The sequence below is a fragment of the Jaculus jaculus genome, chromosome 11 (genome assembly GCF_020740685.1).
Source record: "Jaculus jaculus isolate mJacJac1 chromosome 11, mJacJac1.mat.Y.cur, whole genome shotgun sequence".
In the NCBI taxonomy this organism is placed as follows: domain Eukaryota; kingdom Metazoa; phylum Chordata; class Mammalia; order Rodentia; family Dipodidae; genus Jaculus; species Jaculus jaculus.
Window position 1 is genome coordinate 57339055 of NC_059112.1, and position 19238 is coordinate 57358292.

The 19238-nt window shown below is 40.6% G+C and overlaps 1 protein-coding gene across 1 annotated transcript in view; it reads right to left on the minus strand.

Annotated features, from left to right (window-relative positions):
• Positions 1 to 19238, minus strand: part of Poln (DNA polymerase nu) — a 286447-nt gene that overhangs the window by 221042 nt on the left and 46167 nt on the right. Inside the window, exon 5 of the mRNA XM_045130272.1 lies at positions 11605 to 11720. Within this exon, the coding sequence (XP_044986207.1) occupies positions 11605 to 11720 (116 nt within the window). The remainder of the gene's footprint in view (positions 1 to 11604; positions 11721 to 19238) is intronic.

Here is a 19238-nt window from a genome sequence, read left to right on the forward strand (position 1 = left end):
TTCCCTGAAAGCACTACATGTAATATTCATATTCATATATTAATGCTAGTATCACTTTTGGTTAGAGAAGCTTTTATCAGATGGTGCTGACCACGGGGATGACCCAAATGACAACATAGTGCTGAGAAGAAGTGATGGAGAAATGTTCAGCACTGAAACATCTCTTATCACAGCCTTCAACGCTCAGGGTCCATTGCGGAAGAGGTGGTAAAAAGAATGGAAGAGCCTGGGCTGGAGAGATGGCTTAGCGGTTAAGCGCTTGCCTGTGAAGCCTAAGGACCCCGGTTCGAGGCTCGGTTCCCCAGGTCCCACGTTAGCCAGATACACAAGGGGGCGCACGCGTCTGGAGTTCGTTTGCAGTGGCTGGAAGCCCTGGCGCGCCCACTCTCTCTCTCCCTCATCTGTCTTTCTCTCTGTGTCTGACGCTCTCAAATAAATAAATAAAATAAATAAAAATTTAAAAAAAAAGAATGGAAGAGCCAGAGAGACTTCCGGTTAAGATGGCAGCGAAGGTACCATGCCAAAGCAGCCTAGGGGGAAAAAAAGACCAAAAAAACTCAGCAAAATACACACTTTTGCTAAACAGTGAGGTGTATAGGAAATTGAAGCAGCAGCGGAGAAGTAGAAGAGATCCAGAGCCTGCACAAGCCGGCAAAAGCGGCTCGGGCAGCTCTGCCAACTGCGGCAGAGCTTCCACTCACACCGGCGCTCTCCACAACTCAGGAAATATGAAGGGAGAGTGGCAGTTAGGAACGGAGGAGCAGACCACGAGGTAGAAGCACATGTGGAACAGCGAGAGAACCAGAGCAGCTGCGGCTCCCTCCCCTCCCCCATTGCCTGAAACCAGCTCCAGTGAACAAAGCAGCGGTCCCGGACCCGGCCACGCCAACTTGAGCCAACAGTGGGACCCTAGCAGGAGCACAGCCTGGCAGCAACATCAGCAGCTCCCGCACCAGCTATAGCGGCCCCAGCAGTAGCAGCTCAAGTCGCAGCAGCAGCGGCAAACCCAGCAGCAGCAGACCCAGGAGCAGCAGCAACGACAGATCCCGCAGCAGCAGCTTCAGTGGCAGCAGCGGCAGTGGACACAGCAGCACCAGCTTCTGCAGCAGTGGTGGCTCCAGCAGTGGTAGCTACAGCAGCAGCAGAGGCAGCAGCGGCTACAGACCCAGCAGCGGCAGCTTTAGCAGCAGCAGTAACAGCAGCAGGGGTGCTGATCTGCAGGGCAACACTTGCCAGGCTCGGTTTACCCCGCAGGAAAAGCCAGTGCCCCAACTCCAGAAATCAGAACAGCAGCCCGACGACCCAGGCAGCAACTTGACTGAGACCAAAATCATCCAAGGTAACTGGGATTGCACCAGGGAAGGGTCTCACTTGGTCACAAGCTGACTTGGATCCCTCAACAGACCAGAAATCTTAACTTCTTTGTTGATAGAGGATCTAGTCGTTATAATAACTACTCTTGCATACATACTTGGGGCTGTTTTTGATTGAATGTGTACAGTGTTTAGTTAACTTTTAGAATCTACCTGTATTTTATTCTACTCAGCCTGCTTGAATACTCCCATAGCAGGGAAACATAACCCCTAGGAACACCTTTATAGATACTCTGAGAGTCTTAAGAGCCACACCTAACACCTTAAGCTCCTATCCTGAAAATATATAACATCAAATCAATTGATACAGCTAAGAATACCCAGCTAGCTAGAAAATCCAAGCATTAACTTAATCCAAGATGCAAAAATATATACATTATAACACAAGAAACACTAAAAAGCAAGACGATATAAATCCACCTAAAAGTATTAATGCATCAGAAATGTCCTCCAGTGAGAACGAGTTAGAGGAAATGCCTGAGAAAGAGTTCAAAAGAATGATTATAAACATGTTCAAAGAGGTCAAAGAACAAATCAAAAGAATCAAACAACAAATCAAAGAGGAAATCAAAGGAATCAAAAAAGACGCAGGACACCAATTTCATGAAATAAAGAAGGCAATACAAGACATAAATAAAGAAATAGAAATAATAAAGAAAAACCAGTCAGAATTACTAGCAATGAAGAACACAGTTAATGAAATAAAAAACTCTATAGAAAATCTCACCAGTAGGATGGATGAGGGAGAGGACAGAATATCTAAGCTAGAACACCAGGTGGCAGATCTAATGCAGTCCAACAAAGAGAAACACAAACTTATAGAAAAGTATGGGTGGGAATTTCAAGATATTCCAGACACTATGAAAAGATCCAATATAAGAATTCAGGGCATAGTAGAAGGAGAAGAATTCCACTCCAAAGGCATAGTAGGCGTCTTCAACAAAATCATAGAAGAAAATTTCCCCCAAACTGGGAAAGAGGTGCCAATTCAGATACAGGAAGCCTTTAGAACCCCAGCCAAACAAAACCTGGAAAGAACCTCTCCTTGCCATATTATAATCAAACTTCCAAACACACACACCGAAGAAAAAATATTGAAAGCAGTTAGAGAGAAAAATCAAGTTACCTTCAAAAGTAAGCCCATCAGGATTACAGCAAATTATTCAACACAAACTTTTAAAGCCAGAAGGGCTTGGAGTGATATATTCCAAGTTCTGAAAGATAACAACTGTCAATCAAGGTTATTTTATCCTACAAAGTTATCCATTCAAATAGACGGAGAAATAAGGACATTCCATGACAAAAGCAGATTAAAGGAGTATTTGAAGACAAAACCAACTCTACAGAAAATACTTGATAGAATCCTCCACGCTGAAGAAAAGGAAAAGCACACATATAAGGAACCTAGAAAAAACAAGCAATACTCAAATACTAGTTAACAGAAGAGAGCATAGGTAGAACCGGAACCACAAAATGAAAAAATGGCAAACATAAATACACACCTTTCAATAATATCTCTTAATATCAACGGCCTCAATGCCCCAACGAAAAAGACATAGGTTTGCAGACTGGGTTAAAAAGCAGGATCCTACAATTTGTTGTCTCCAAGAAACTCACCTTTCTACAAAGGACAGACATTATCTTAGGGTGAAAGGTTGGAAGACGGTGTTTCAAGCAAATGGGCCTAGAAAACAAGCAGGGGTTGCTATCCTAATATCGGACAAGGTAGACTTCAGTCCAACATTAGTCAAGAAAGATAAGGAAGGTGACTTTATATTGATTAAGGGCACACTCAAACAGGAGGACATTACAATCCTAAACATATATGCACCTAACATGGGTGCTCCCAAATTCGTCAAACAAACACTATTAGAACAAAGGTCACAGATAACACCAAACACAGTGGTGGTGGGTGACTTTAACACCCCACTCTCATCAAATGACAGGTCATCTCAGGAAAAAATTAACAGGGAGGCATCTGAAATAAATGAGGTCATAGAAGGAATGGACATAACAGATATATACAGGACATTTCATCCAAAGGCTGCAGAATATACATTCTTTTCAGCAGCACATGGAACATTCTCTAAAATAGACCATATATTAGGACACAAAGCAAATCTTAACAAGTTCAGGAAAATTGAGATAATTCCTTGTGTTCTCTTTGACCACAATGGAATTAAACTACAAATCAGTAGCAAGAAAGGCTATAGACCATACACAAAATCATGGAAACTAAACAACACACTACTAAATGATGCATGGGTCAATGAAGAAATCAAGAAGGAAATCAAAAAATTTATAGAGTCAAACGATAATGAGAACACAACATACCAAAATCTCTGGGACACAATGAAGGCAGTTCTAAGAGGTAAAATATAGGCCTTAAGTGCCTATATTAAGAAATTAGAAAGGTCACAAGTAAAGGACCTAATGCTTCGTCTTAAAGCCATGGAAAAAGAAGAACAAGGCAAACCAAAAATCAGTAGATGGGAAGAAATAATAAAGATTAGGGCAGAAATTAATGAAATAGAAACAAAGGGCTGGAGAGATGGCTTAGTGGTTAAGCGCTTCCCTGTGAAGCCTAAGGACCCCGGTTCAAGGCTCGGTTCCCCAGGTCTCACGTTAGCCAGATGCTCAAGGGGGCGCACGCATCTGGAGTTCGTTTGCAGAGGCTGAAAGCCCTGGCGCGCCCATTCTCTCTCTCTCACCCTCTATCTGTCTTTCTCTCTGTGTCTGTCACTCTCAAATAAATAAATTAAAAAAAAAACAGAAATAGAAACACAAAGAACAATCCAAAGAATTAATGAAACAAAGAGTTGGTTCTTTGAAAGGATAAACAAGATTGATAAACCCTTAGCAAATCTGACCAAAAGAAAGAGAGAAGAGACACAAGTTAATAAAATCAGAGATGAACAAGGTAACATCACAACAGATGCCAGAGAAATTAAAAAAATCATAGGGACATACTATAAAAGCATATACTCCACAAAGTATGAAAATCTGAAAGAAATGGATGATTTCCTTAATCTATATGATCTACCTAAATTAAATCAAAATGAGATTAATCACTTAAATAGACCTATAACAAACAGTTATCAATAATCTCCCAACTAAAAAAAGCCCAGGCCCGGATGGATTCACTGCTGAATTTTACCAGACCTTTAAGGAAGAGCTAACACCACTGCTTCTTAAGCTTTTCCAGGAAATAGAAAAAGAAGGAATTCTACCAAACTCCCTCTATGAGGCCAGCATCACCCTGATACCAAAACCAGGCAAAGATAGAACAAAAAAAGAAAATTACAGACCAATCTCCCTCATGAACATAGATGCAAAAATTCTCAACAAAATATTGGCAAACAGAATACAAGAGTATATCAAAAAGATCATTCACCCTGACCAAGTAGGCTTTATCCCAGAGATGCAGGGATGGTTTAACATACACAAATCTGTAAATGTAATACATTACATAAATGGGTTGATGGACAAAAATCACATGATCATCTCATTAGACGCAGAGAAAGCATTTGACAAAATCCAACATCCCTTCATGATAAAAGTCCTACAGAGAGGCCCCCAACACCTCAGCACTGAAGCAGACCAAAAATGAACCCAACATGGCTCAGGGAAATCTTGCGGAAGAGGGGGCGGAAAGAATGTCAGAGTTACATGTTGGGTCATGATTTTCAGAGACATTTATCATACTAATAACTGGGGGCTAACTCCACAATGCACGACCCATTTTCAATAACAAGGAGGGTCTAATGGGAGGGGGTAGATCACAGATGAGCCTAAATAATGGTACCAAACTGCCCGTATTTACTGAAAAGAAAACTAATAAATTAAATTAAAAAAAAAAAAGTCCTACAGAGACTGGAAATAGAAGGAACATATCTCAATATAATAAAGGCTATTTATGACAAGCCTACAGCCAACATATTACTAAATGGGGAAAAAATGGAAGCTTTCCCACTAAAATCAGGAAGAAGACAAGGGTGTCCACTGTCCCCACTTTTATTTAATATAGTTTTGGAAGTCTTATCCATAGCAATAAGGCAAGAGACACACATAAAAGCGATACAAATTGGAAAGGAAGAGATCAAGTTATCATTTGCAGATGACATGATCCTATACATAAAGGACCCTAAAGACTCTACTAGCAAACTGTTAGAGCTGATCAAAACCTACATCAATGTAGCAGGATACAAAATAAATACACAGAAATCAGTAGCCTTCATATATACTAACAACAAACACACAGAGGATGAAATCAGAGAATCACTCCCATTCACAACTGCATCAAAAAAAAAAAAAAAGTACCTTCAAATAAACCTAACCAAGAAAGTAAAGAATCTCTACAATGAGAACTTTAAAACACTTATGCGAGAAATTGCAGAAGACATTAGAAAGTGGAGAAACATCCCTTGTTCCTGGATTGGAAGAATCAATATTGTAAAATTGGCAATCTTACCTAAAGTAACCTACACATTTAATGCAATCCCTATCAAAATTCCAAAGGCTTTCTTCATGGAAATAGAAAAAGCAATCCAAAAAATTCATTTGGAATCACAAAAAAACCTCAAATATCTAAAATAATACTTAGCAACAAAAATGCGGCTGGCAGTATCACCATACCTGATTTTAACCTATACTACAGAGCCATAGTAACAAAAACAGCATGGTACTGGCAGAAAAACAGACATGTAGATCAGCAGAACACAACAGAGGACCCAGATGTAAGCCCAAGTAGCTATAGCCACCTGATATTCGATAAAAATGCCAAAAATACTCATTGGAGAAAAGACAGCCTATTCAGCAAATGTTATTGGGAAAACTGGATACATTATCTGCAGAAGGATGAAAATAGATTCTTCTCTCTCGCCATGCACAAGAATTAAGTCCAAATGAGTTAAAGACCTTAACATCAGACCTGAAACTCTGAATCTGCTAGAGGAAAAAGTAGGGGAAACCCTTCAACATATTGGTCTTGGCAAAGACTTTCTGAATATAACCCCAATTGCTCAGGCAATAAAACCACAGATTAACCACTGGGACCTCATGAAATTACAAAGATTTTGCACTGCAAAGGACACAGTGAAAAAAGCAAAGAGGCAACCTACAGAATGGGAAAAAATCTTCGCCAGCTATATATCTGATAGAGGATTAATATCTAGGATATACAAAGAACTCAAAAAGTTAAATAATAAGGAATCAAACAAGCCTATCAAAAAATGGGCTATGGAGATGAATAGAGCATTCTCAAAGGAAGAAATACGAATGGCATATAAGCATCTAAAAAATGTTCTACGTCACTAGTCATCAGGGAAATGCTGATTAAAACTACAATGAGATTCCACCTCACTCCTGTCAGATTGGCCACCATCATGAAAACAAATGATCATAAATGTTGGCGGGGATGTGGAAAAAGAGGAACCCTTCTACACTGCTGGTGGGAATGCAATCTGGTCCAGCCATTGTGGATATCAGTGTGGAGGTTCCTAAAACAGCTAGAGATTGATCTACCATATGACCCAGCCATAGCACACCTAGGCATATATCCAAAGGACTCATATCATTTCCTTAGAAGTACGTGCTCAACCATGTTTATTGCTGCTCAATTTATAACAGCTGGGAAATGGAACCAGCCTAGATGTCCCTCAACTGATGAGTGGATAATAAACATGTGGCACATTTGTACAATGGAGTTCTACTCTGCGGTAAAGAAAAATGAAGTTATGAAATTTGCATAAAAGTTGATGGACCTGGAAAGGATTATACTAAGTGAGGTAACCCAGTCCCAGAAAGCCAAGTGCCACATGTTCTCTCTCATATGTGGATCCTTGCTACAGATGATTGGGCTTCTGTGTGAGAATGAAAATACTTAGCAGCAGAGGCCAGGAAGTTAAAAAGGAGACATAAAGGAAGGGAGGAGGGTACTTAATAGGTTGATATTGTATATATTTAAGTACCATGATTGTGATGGGGAGGTAATATGATGGAGAATAGAATTTCAAAGGGGAAAGTGGGGGGGAGGGAATTAACATGGGATTTTTTTCTTACTTCCAGGGCCACCTGGCCATGTACAGATTATGCCCTTCAGGGGAAAGCAATACATTACAGGTGTATCTGCCTGGAATGGCCCAGAAGCTAATTATTCCTGATCTACTTCTTGCCCCTGGGGAACACAGTGGGACAACATAACTCCCCTCCCCTTTTTTCCTTCCTAAATTCTAGGGACAGTTTTGGACTTCCCTTAGGTCTACAAGGCAACTTTCTGATCCTACCATTTTACAACTCTTTAAGAGCAGGAGGATCCTACATTTTCCTTGGTTATGATTGTAATTAATTTGAGTGTTCCTTCTGGGAAACACTCAACAGTAAAAGTTGGCCATGTCATCTAGGACAGTGGGTTGGTGAAGGACATCCCTCACAATGAAATGGCACTGTCCGGAAATGAAATCATACTGCAGCCTTAGGGCTGTGAGCCACATACATACTAATACATACACATTCATTTCAAATGTAGTTTTCATACAGACTCCAGACAACCATCTTCCCCTCACACATTCATTCATTCAGAAGCTATGCATTCTTTTTTTTCTTCATTTATTTATTTTTATTTTTTTAAATATTTATTTATTTGACAGAGAAACAGAGGGGGGGAGAGAGAATGGGCACATCAGGGCCTTCAGCCAATGTAAACAAACTCCAGACACATGCGCCCCCTTGGGCATCTGGCTAACATGGGTCCTGAGGAATCGAACCAGGGTCCTTTAGTTTTGCAGGCAAATGCTAAGCCATCCCTCCAGACCTTTTCTTCCTTTTTTGAGATAGGGTTTCACTCAGGCTGACCTGGAATTCACTATGTAGTCTCAGGGTGGCTTCGAACTTGTGATCCTCCTACCTCTACCTTCCAAGTGCTGGAATTAATGGTGTATGGTACCATGCCCAGCAGAAGCTATGCATTCTCATTTTAAATTCATATTCTATTTACAACTCCAGAGACCAAGACCAAACCTTGAAATTACTTCGAGTATAATTTCAGACTTCACATTGAGGATTTTTCCAAACCAAAATTTGACTAGTCTCAATTCCAACTTTCAATTTTCATTTCCCAATTTCCCCCAGGGTGGTCAGGGTGTCCAGGTTGCCCAAGGACAACCTGTTAAGACAGTTGGGAGGTTGAAGGTTCCTTCTTGTGGCCATCTCACATCAAAAGATGGCCAGTATAATTCATAGAACTTCATCAAAGAAAAGACATCTTATGTGGCACCTAGGTCAGACACCCACTGTTGGAAAAAGGGGAAGTCAGTACAGATACATTGTAATGGGCTAGATATGGAGCTTGTCTGTCCTATGCTGAAGTTTTCAGATTCTGCAGCTGGTTTCCTAGGAGGATCCAAAAATTAAGCATAAAAGGGCAAAACAAACAATAAACAGAAAGACAAGGACATGTGGCCACACAGACCTGAAACAGACCAGGGATCAGGGTGATGTCTTGCCAAAGCCCAGGATTTGGGAAGAAGTGATGAGTCCAGCCTTCCACTGAATCCCCCTTACTTCAGGAGGTTTTCAGACCAGATGACTCTCTGCTCATGGCATTGATGTCCTCTGACTGCCACTCCTTCCTGACAGGGCCTGGAGAATGTCCCTGGGGCTGAAGAACACCTCTCAGTGGCCACCCCCTAGGGTCTCCAACCCGCAGAGTACAGTCCAAAGAAATCAACACTCTGTGAGACCACATTCAGGGGTCTGTTTAGCGAGAAAAATATAGTATCTTGCTGGGACCTCCAAATGTAGCAGTCCCAGACCAGAAATGAACAGAAGACCACCTCACTAAGTATAATACTTTCCAGATCTGTCCATTTTCCTGCAAGACTAATCTAAGATGTCCTTACTGGAATCATACATTCAGGCTTGTAGTTACTGCTCTATGTTAATCTTTAATCTCTTATAATTCCTTGAGAATGTCAAGACAGATAACTGGCCTAACATGGCTTCCCTTAGGTCTATTCAACAGAGGTTGTTTCAATAGGACAGGTATGCTCTCTTCCTCACTGCAATGGTACAGTTTCGAGCAGGCTGAATAAAGACTCTATTTTTTAATTAAAAAAAATGTCTTATAGCCAGGCATGGTGGCTCACGCCTTTAATCCCAGCGCTTGGGAGGCAGAAGTGGGAGGATTGCCATCAGTTTGAGGCCACCCTGAGACTCCATAATGAATTCCAGGTCAGCCTGGCCTAGAGTGAGACCCTACCTCGAAAAACCAAAAAAAAAAAAAAAAAAAATGTCTTTTGTATCACCTTTTACTGATTGTATGGGACCATTCATCATTCTGAAAATAAGTAATGGGAAATGATCAAGTTTTCATGCAGGTGTTGACATATCAAATATACTTAGGACAACTAGGCAGATAGTGAGAGAATTCCACTTTCTAATAGTCTAGCTAATAAATGAAAAAAAAAATGGAATATACCTTTTCATATCACAATGTTGCTATTAAAGAACCTACACAAATATAATCAATAGCTTCTAACATCACAAAAATATTACCAAACCAAGAGCAGTAGTTATAAGACATATGTGGGACCAAGAATACTGTCAGGATAGCTAGTACCACAAAGAGACTACTGCCCACTCTGGAGGAAGTGATAGCATCACCTCGGGCATAAGATCATCACACAATTTAAGTATTTAGAGCTTATGTTGGGATGTTTTGGATTTGCTACAAACTATTAAGTGGGCTATGGCTGAAAGTTGAGTGCTATTCAGAATGTTTTAACTGAACAAGAGATTCTTTATAATAAAGAAGTTTTCCCTAACATTTTATTAAGAATATTTCTAAGCATGGCAACAATTTGAAAAACTTGTATAGTGAAAATTCAATAACTCTATCATGAATATATAAGTTATATTTGCTTTTATTACCTGTTTAGTAAAAAACCTTATAGGGCTGGAGAGATGGCTTAGTGGTTAAGCGCTTGCCTGTGAAACCTAAGGACCCCAGTTCGAGGCTCGGTTCCCCAGGTCCCACGTTAGCCAGATGCAAAAGGGGGCTCACGCATCTGGAGTTTGTTTGCAGAGGCTGGAAGCCCTGGCGTGCCCATTCTTTCTCTCTCCCTCTATCTGTCTTTCCCTCTGTGTCTGTCACTCTCAAATACATAAATAAAAATTTTTTAAAAAATGTTTAAAAAAAAAACCTTATAAAATTTTCTTAGTCTTTTAAATAAAAGATTAAAACAGGTTTTGCAATGTTTTTACATTATTATTCTTAGCAAATTTATAAACCATTGATGGTAGTAACATATTTTATTCTAATCTTATAAAAATACAAGTATCGGGCTGGAGAGATGGTTTAATGGTTAAGCGCTCACCTGTGAAGCCTAAGGACTGCAGTTCGAGGCTCAATTGCTCAGGACCCATGTTAGCCAGATGCATAAGGGGGCACACGTGTCTGGAATTCGTTTGCAGTGGCTAGAGGCCCTGGCGTGCCCATTCTCTCCCTCTCCCTCTCCCTCTCTCCCTCTCTCTCTCTCTCTCTCAAGTAAATTAATAAAAATGAACAAAAAAATTTTTAAAAATACAATCTGCTTCTCTTTTTCAGATAGATGCAGATCCTAAGGAGAGAGCTGCCCCAACATACCTCAAAAGGGGCCCAACTGAAACTAAGGACAATTGGTGAAACAAGCAAGTGATGTTTTCCTGTGAACTGGATACCAGCACAAAGGAGAAGGAGACCAACGCAGAGAAAAATCAACTCCTACCAAATCAGAGAGCCAGAGCCTCAGAGGCCCCCAATACCTCAGCACTGAAGCAGACCAAAAATGAACCCAAAATGGCTCAGGGAAATTTTGCAGAAGAGGGGGCAGAAAGAATGTCAGAGTCACATGTTGGGTCATGATTTGCAGAGACATCATACCAATAACTGGGGGCTAACTCCACAATGCACGACCCATTTACATCAACAAGGAGGGTCCAATGGGAGGGGGTAGATCATAGATGAGCCTAAACAATGGTACCAAACTGCCTGTATTTGCTGAAAAGAAAACTAATAAATTAAATTTTAATAAATAAATAAATATAACCCAGACAAATGAAGGAAAAATGCTTTTTCCTGTTCACAGAAGATGAGATAACATGTCTGTCTGTCTAGCCAAGTGCTCTGGAGCAAGTAACAAAGTATCCCTGACCATCTTTCTAAATTTTAGGGAAAATAAGAACTGCAACTTACCTTGCTTCCAATTGCCATGATCATCACCTAAGAACTGTAACACTGCTTTCACAAAGTTCTTGGCATTAAAACAAATAACAGGGCATTTACATTTCAGTGTCTGCAATAGCATCCTCCTAAAAGATGGAAAGAAATTCAGCAATTTAGACATTCAGATTTTTTTTTTAATTTCATAGAGAAAGAGAAAGAGAGAGAGAGGTGGTATGCTAGGGCCTCAACAACTGCAATCAAACGCCAGACACTTGTGTCATCTAGTGGGCATGTACAACCTTGTGCTTGCCTCACCTTTGTGCGTCTGGCTTATGTGAGGTCTGGAGTGTTGAACATAGGTCTTTAGGCTTCACAGGCAAGCACCTTAACCGCTAAGCCATCTCTCCAGCCCGACATTCAGAGCTTTTGATGTAGGAACAATACTGTAATCACCAATAGCATATATAAACCTCAATTAAAAGTATTCTGTCAGGTGGGCATTGCTTCTTATCTGTAGTTTACACACAAGGAGGCTTAGACAGACTTAAAAACATACCTGAGGGCTTACCCCTGAACATAGCCCCAAGTCCTCCTGCATGGAAGTCTTGAACTTCTGTGGAAAGGACATACACTGTATCTGGACACCAGAGCCACTCTCTAGTTTACTCCAGCCAGCTCTCCCAGAACCTCCTCCAAATAGTCCACCCTCCTCACATACAGCTGCAATTCCCTCTACCATCTTATTCTGCCACTTCCACTCAGGTTCCTGGTCATAGCACATGATCCTTGTTGTTTTGTTTTGTTAGTGTTTGAGGTAGAGTCTCCCAGACCAGGCTGACATGGAGTTCACTATGTAGTCTTAGTGTAGCCTTGAGCTCGTGGCAGCCTTCTACCTCTCTGCCTCCCAAATGCTGGGACTAAAGATGTGCACCACCATACCCAGCAAATGCTCCATTTGTTTTGTTTTTTCAAGGTACAGTCTCACTCTAGTCCAGTGTGACCTGCAATTCACTATGTAGTCTCAGGGTGGTCTCGAGCTCACGGTGATCCTCCTAACTCTGCCTCATGAGTTTCTTTGTGAATACCCTTATCCACAACTTGTGCAACTTGCTTAAGGGCTGTTCTATGAGTAGGCCATATGAGTACTCAAGCAGGCCTGTCCACACACCCAGAACAGGAGTCACAGTGCCCACCCCATGCCAGACTCCCCAGAACCCACATACGCAAGACATACAAAGTGGCACATGCTTCTGGAGTTTGATTGCAGTGGCTAGTGTCCCTGGAATGCCAATTCTATCCCCTCCTCAGTTTAAAAAAAAAGAGAGAGAGAGAGAGAAAATGTGTGACACCTTATAAAAGCCAAATGTCTCAATGAAGGGCATACAAGAATTAAGAACTTTAGACCAATGGCATAGAAAATATTCTTAATAAAATTACAGAAGAGGGAAAAAGAGATGGCTTAGTGATTAAGGCACTTGACTGTGAAGCCTAAGGATCCAAGTTTGATTTCCCAGTACCTACATAAGCCAGATGCTCAAGGTAGCACATACATCTGGAGTATGTTTGCAGTGGCTAGAGGCCCTGGCATGCACATTCTCTCTGTATATATCTGTTTCTTTCTCTCCCTTTCAAATAAGTAAAATTTTCACAAAATTATAGAAGAAAATTTCACAAATCTGGGGGAAGAGATGGCAATCCAGGTACAAGAGGCATATTGGATAACAAATAGACAGGACCAAAGCAATAAATACACAGAACAAGCAAAGGATACTGAAATCTGCAACAGAAATATCTTACCACATACTAAGTCAGACCTATCAAAATAACTGCCAACTTTTGAATGAAAACAATAAAATCTAGAAGGACATGGAATATTATAAGACCACAGTTGCCAATTTAAAATATTTTAACCCGGTAAAATTATCTCACATAATAAAGTAAAAAGAAAAACAGTCCACGATAAAAAAAATGGAGTAACGAGGGCTGGAGAGATGGCTTAGTGGTTAACTGCTTGCCTATGAAGCCTAAGGACCCCAGTTTGAGGCTCCACTCCCCAGGACTCACTTAGCCAGATGCACAAGAGGGCGCACGCGTCTGGAGTTCGTTTGCAGAGGCTGGAGGCCCTGGCGCGCCCATTCTCTCTCTCTATCTGCCTCTTTCTCTTTCTGTCTGTCGCTCTCAAATAAATACATTAAATTAAACAAATTTTTTTAAAAAAAAAGAAGGGACAGAGGAGTGTCCAGCACTGAAACATCTCACACCTTCCAAGGCTCAGGGTCCACTGAGGAAGAGGTGGAAGAAAAAATGTCAAGAGCCAAGGGAAGAGTACCACTCCTTACATACAACTGTCCAGACAGAAATTGGCCTCAATATCCAAGATTTCACAGTGCCTAGCAATACCTACACAAAAACCTCATAATAGGAGGAAAAAGATGATGACATCAAATTAAAAGAGACTAATGGAGAGAGGGAGGGGATTTGATGAAAAGCAGAGTTATAAAGAGGAAAGCTGGGGAGGGGAGGAAAATACCATGGTTTATTGTCTATACATATAGAAGTTGTCTATATATATGTAGATGTGTGTGTGTGCGTGTGTGTGTATATATATATATATATATGTATATATATATATATATACACACACATATATGCACACACACACATATATATATACACACACATATACATATATATATATGTTTTTAAATATATATATACATATATATATTTAAAAAGACTATTAAAGGTATGGAACATGAAAATATTGAATACTGAAGACACTATGCCATTGGCAAAGGCATTCTCATTACTAGCAAATGACCTTTAATGAGTCTTGTGGAAAATAAAGAGGAGTGCTGGATAAGTTGGACTTCAAATGCTTGTTAACTAGCATTTGGGTAAACTAAACATAAAGATACTAAAGATACCAAATGCCTATTAAGTTTTCCTCGATATAAGAAATTCATGGACATTTACAGGTTTTTCTCACATTATGAAGGGGAAGCCACCCACCCATGTCCTTCACATTCAAAGAGATCAAAGAACTTAAACACTAACGGGTAACAATTTGGGATATTTTTGGAACCAAAGGGAAAATCATTTTATAGTTTCCATCATACATAAGAAGGTGATTAATGGTATTGGGAAAGGGGACACTTATAAGATGCTAATAGCACACATTAAGTACATATATTATTCTTAATGTTGTGTAGCATGTAGCAGCCAAAGAGCTGTATTGCATGGCATGGGAAGGAAGTGATATAGGAAATGAATAATTCCATGAATCTATCATTGAGGCATTTATCTTGCAGGCATTAATTAATTTCTTCTTTTTTTTTCTTTTTCTTTTTTTCTATTTAATAAGTTCTTAATGATGGCAAAGTTGCCAAAGGTGAACCAATTCCCATCATTCATATAAATGACTACCCATACACTTCAGAAATACCATGTGAGAAAGCCTAAAGAGACTGTAAAGACCATCTTTGCTCAATCCATCATGAAAACCCTGCTCCCACCTCTCTAAGAATGTGAGTATTGTATCAACTTTTCCTTGGAATGTGCTTTCCAAATGTGGGGTGTCCGGACCTGCAGGAACAATAAACAATCTCAAGAGATTTTTTTAAAAAGTCTCAAAATTCATATGAAAGCACAAAAGGCATTGGATAGCCACAAATATGCTTAGCAAAAGGACTACTACTGGTAGTGTCACTATACCTGACTTAAAGATATATTATAAAGCCATAGTAATAAAAATAGCATAGTACTGGCAGCAGAACAGACATGTATTTCAGTGGAATAGAAGATTCAGGTTTATGTTCTAGTAACTACAGTTACCTCATTTTTAACAAAGAGGCCAAACAAACACACTGGAGAAAAGACGCTTCTTCAACAAATGGTGCTGGAGAAACGAGATAACCACATGTATACAAATGAATCTTGACCCACTTCTCTTACACTGCACAAAAATCAACTTCAAATGTATCAAGGACCTCACTATAAGACCTGAAACTCTAATCTATAAGAAAAAAATATGGAAAACACTCCAAGATATAGGCATAGGGCATATTTTCCAATAAGAACCCAGTAGCCAAGGGAATTAGACAAACACTCAACTGTTGGGATCTCATAAAACTTAACAACTGGGCTGGAGAGATGGCTTAGCGGTTAAGCGCTTGCCTATGAAGCCTAAGGACCCCGGTTCGAGGCTCGGTTCTCCAGGTCCCATGTTAGCCAGATGCACAAGGGGGCGCACGTGTCTGGAGTTCGTTTGCAGAGGCTGGAAGCCCTGGCGCGCCCATTCTCTCTCTCTCCCTCTATCTGTCTTTCTCTCTGTGTCTGTCACTCTCAGATAAATAAATTAAAAAAAAAACAAAAAAAAAAAAAAACTTAACAACTGTTGTAAAGATAAACCATCAACAGAATCAATAGATAGCATAATAGAATGGGAGAAATCTATACCAGCTATACAACCAGGGGCTGGAGAGATGGTTTAGCAGTTAAGGTGCTTGCCTGCGAAGCCTAAGGACCCAGGTTTGATTCCCCAGTGAAAAGTAAGCCAGATGCACATGGTAGTGAATGTGTCTGGAGTTCATTTGCAATGGCTAGAGGCCCTAGAATGCCATTCTCTCTCTACATCTGTATCTTTCTCCCTCTCTTTCAACCCCCCTCTCTTTCTCAATCCCAAATAAATAAAAATGAGTTTTTAAATTTTTTATTTATTTGAGAGAAAGGTGTGTCAGGGCCTCCAGCCACTGCAAATGAAATCCAGATGTGTGTACCCCCTTGTGCATCTGGCTTATGTGAGTCCTGGAGAACTGAATCTGGGTCCTTTGGCTTTGCAGGACACCTTAACCACTAAGACATTTCTTCAGCCCCAAATACTTTAAAAAAAAAAAAAATCAACCCACTGAAAAAGGGAGTAGAGAACTTGAGAGGGAGTTCTCAAAGGAAGAAATACAAATGGCCAATAAATACATAAAAAGATGTTCAACATATTTAGCCATCAGGAAAATGCAAACAAAAGCCAACTTTGAGATTCTATCTCATTCAAAAGGAATGGCTATCATCCAGAAAAAAAAAAAAAAAAAAAATGAGGGCTGGAGGAATGGCTTAGCTGTTAAGGTTCTTGCCAGCAAAGCCAAAGGACCCATGTTCAATTCCCAGGAACCACGTAAACCAGATGCACAAGGTGGCGCGTATGTCTGTACTTTACTACAGAGATAATTGCTCAGCCATGTTTTCTTCTCTTCTATAGACAATAGCTAAGAATTGGAAACAGGCCAGATATTCATGAAACAATGAATGTGTGATAAAGCTGTAGTACATATACACAGTGGAATTCTACTTACCAGTAAGGAAAAATGAAATAAAATTTGCAAGAGCCTGGCATGGCAGTGCATGCCTTTAATCCCAGCACTCGGGAGTCAGAGGTAGGAGGATCGCTGTGAGTTCGAGGCCATCCTGAGACTACATAGTGAATTCCAGGTCAGCCTGGGCTAGAGTGAGACCCTACCTTGGAAAACCAAAAAAAAAAAAAAAAAAAAAAAAAATTTTTGCAGGAAAATGGATGGATATAGAAAAAAAAGTCACACTAAGCAAAGTCACACAGATTCAGAGAGACAAACACCACATATCCTCTCTCATATGCAGTTGCTACTCTGAAACGGCTGGACTTCTTTTCAAGTTGTATTAAGCACCAGTAGTACTGGAAAGGAACTAGAATGAGACTAGGAGAGTAAAAAAATGGAGGGATGAGAGGAGATACTTTGCAGGCAAGTGGAAGGACAGAATACAGGGCTTGTAAGGGTCACAAGAGTTGGGAATAAGGGAAAGTAGGGAGAGAATTCAAAAAACTAATAACAACATGAATCAGCACCAGAGAAACCTTCCTATTTAGTTACTAATTAAGTTATAACTCTTAAGAGAAAGGGGAAATCACCCAGGATGAAGTGCCCTGTAAGACAGGTGTGGTGGCACACACCTTTAACCCTAGCACTTGGGAGGCAGAGGTAGGAGGATCACTGTGAGTTTGAGGGCACCCTAAGACTCCATAGTGAATTCCAGGTCAGCCTGGGCTACAGTGAGACCCTACCTCGAAAAAACCAAAAACGAAGTGTCCTGGGCTGGAGAGATGGCTTAGCGGTTAAGCGCTTGCCTGTGAAGCCTAAGGACCCCGGTTCGAGGCTCGGTTCCCAGGTCCCACGTTAGCCAGATGCACAAGGGGGCGCACGCGTCTGGAGTTCGTCTGCAGAGGCTGGAAGCCCTGGCGCGCCCATTCTCTCTCTCCCTCCATCTGTCTTTCTCTCTGTGTCTGTCGCTCTCAAATAAAAAACATTTAAAAAAAAATTTAAAAAAAAAAAAAAAGAAGTGTCCTGTAGGGGATGGAGAAAAGTTAACCCTTAAACCATGGGTTCTGGTTGGTAAATCCCATTATCAGAACTTTTTGATGGGAATACCCTCTCTTCTTAGCCAAAGAGCAGTGGAACCTTCTCTCTAGAGTCTATTACCTTCCTATCCATAGGGTTCTGACTTGGTTTATTCCCCACAGAGAGCTGCTGATCAGGGAGACTCATGAAGTCGCCAAACAATGCAGGCTATTGACAAAGCACATGGTTACCCACAGAGATAAATGGTAATAAGACTTTATTGCTAAAAACACCACATTGTGTGAGCACAGGATAATGAGATCGTGATGGAACTGAGAAGGAATCTATCTCCCTGCTGGCTAGCCCTCATAAGGCTAGAAAGTGCTATGCAAGTTGCTGGAGGATGATGGTCACTAACAGCATGAACAAGCAGGAAATCCTATAAGCTAAAAAATTAAACAGTCAGCCAAGATATACATACTTGTGAAACAGTGGCACACAGGCTATAGGGGTAATCAACTGTTCTCTGCTTGGATACAGGTCCACTTGGAGGGAGGGAATTCGTACCCGACACTGAGGACCAAGTCAGAACCCTATGGATAGAAAGGTAATAGACTCTAGAAAGAAGGTTCCACTGCTCTTTGGCTAAGAAGAGAGGGTATTCCAATTAAAAAGTCTTTCAGAGGACTATGTTTATTCCCTTATATCCATGCTACTTTCACTCTTCGTTGGAAAATTTGCTTTTCATAGATGGCAGCATATACTGGGTAGAACCAAGATCCACCAATACGATAAGATAGCCAACTGCCTAAGACTACACAAGTCATCTCTGTCACATCTGCCAGGTCCCAAGAACCACTACAGAGGAAGTGGTGATTTAAACACCAGTGCTATGCTCACTGCTTTGCTAGAAACTTCATCCAGGGAGATGGTGGTAGACATTGAGGAGACTCAAAACTCATCAAAGCATAAATTTAGAGACTTCAGAGAGTTCAACACTAAAGGAGACTTATAACGTACCTATCAAGGCTCAGGAAACATTGAGGTAAAGGGTAGAAAGACTGTAAGAGCCACAGGGTAGAAATGTGTATCTTGAGGCATTGTCCCAGTCCCACACAGAGACTGGTGCATTCATGACCACACAGTGAATCCCAACAACCCCAATGAGAAGGGTCCTCAATGGAATGGGGGCAGGGGACATAAGAGTATAACATAATAAGAATTATGACCAATATGCAACATGTTCATACTGTAAAGCTCATAATAATAAAAAAAAAATTTCTAGTCTCAGGCTTGGGA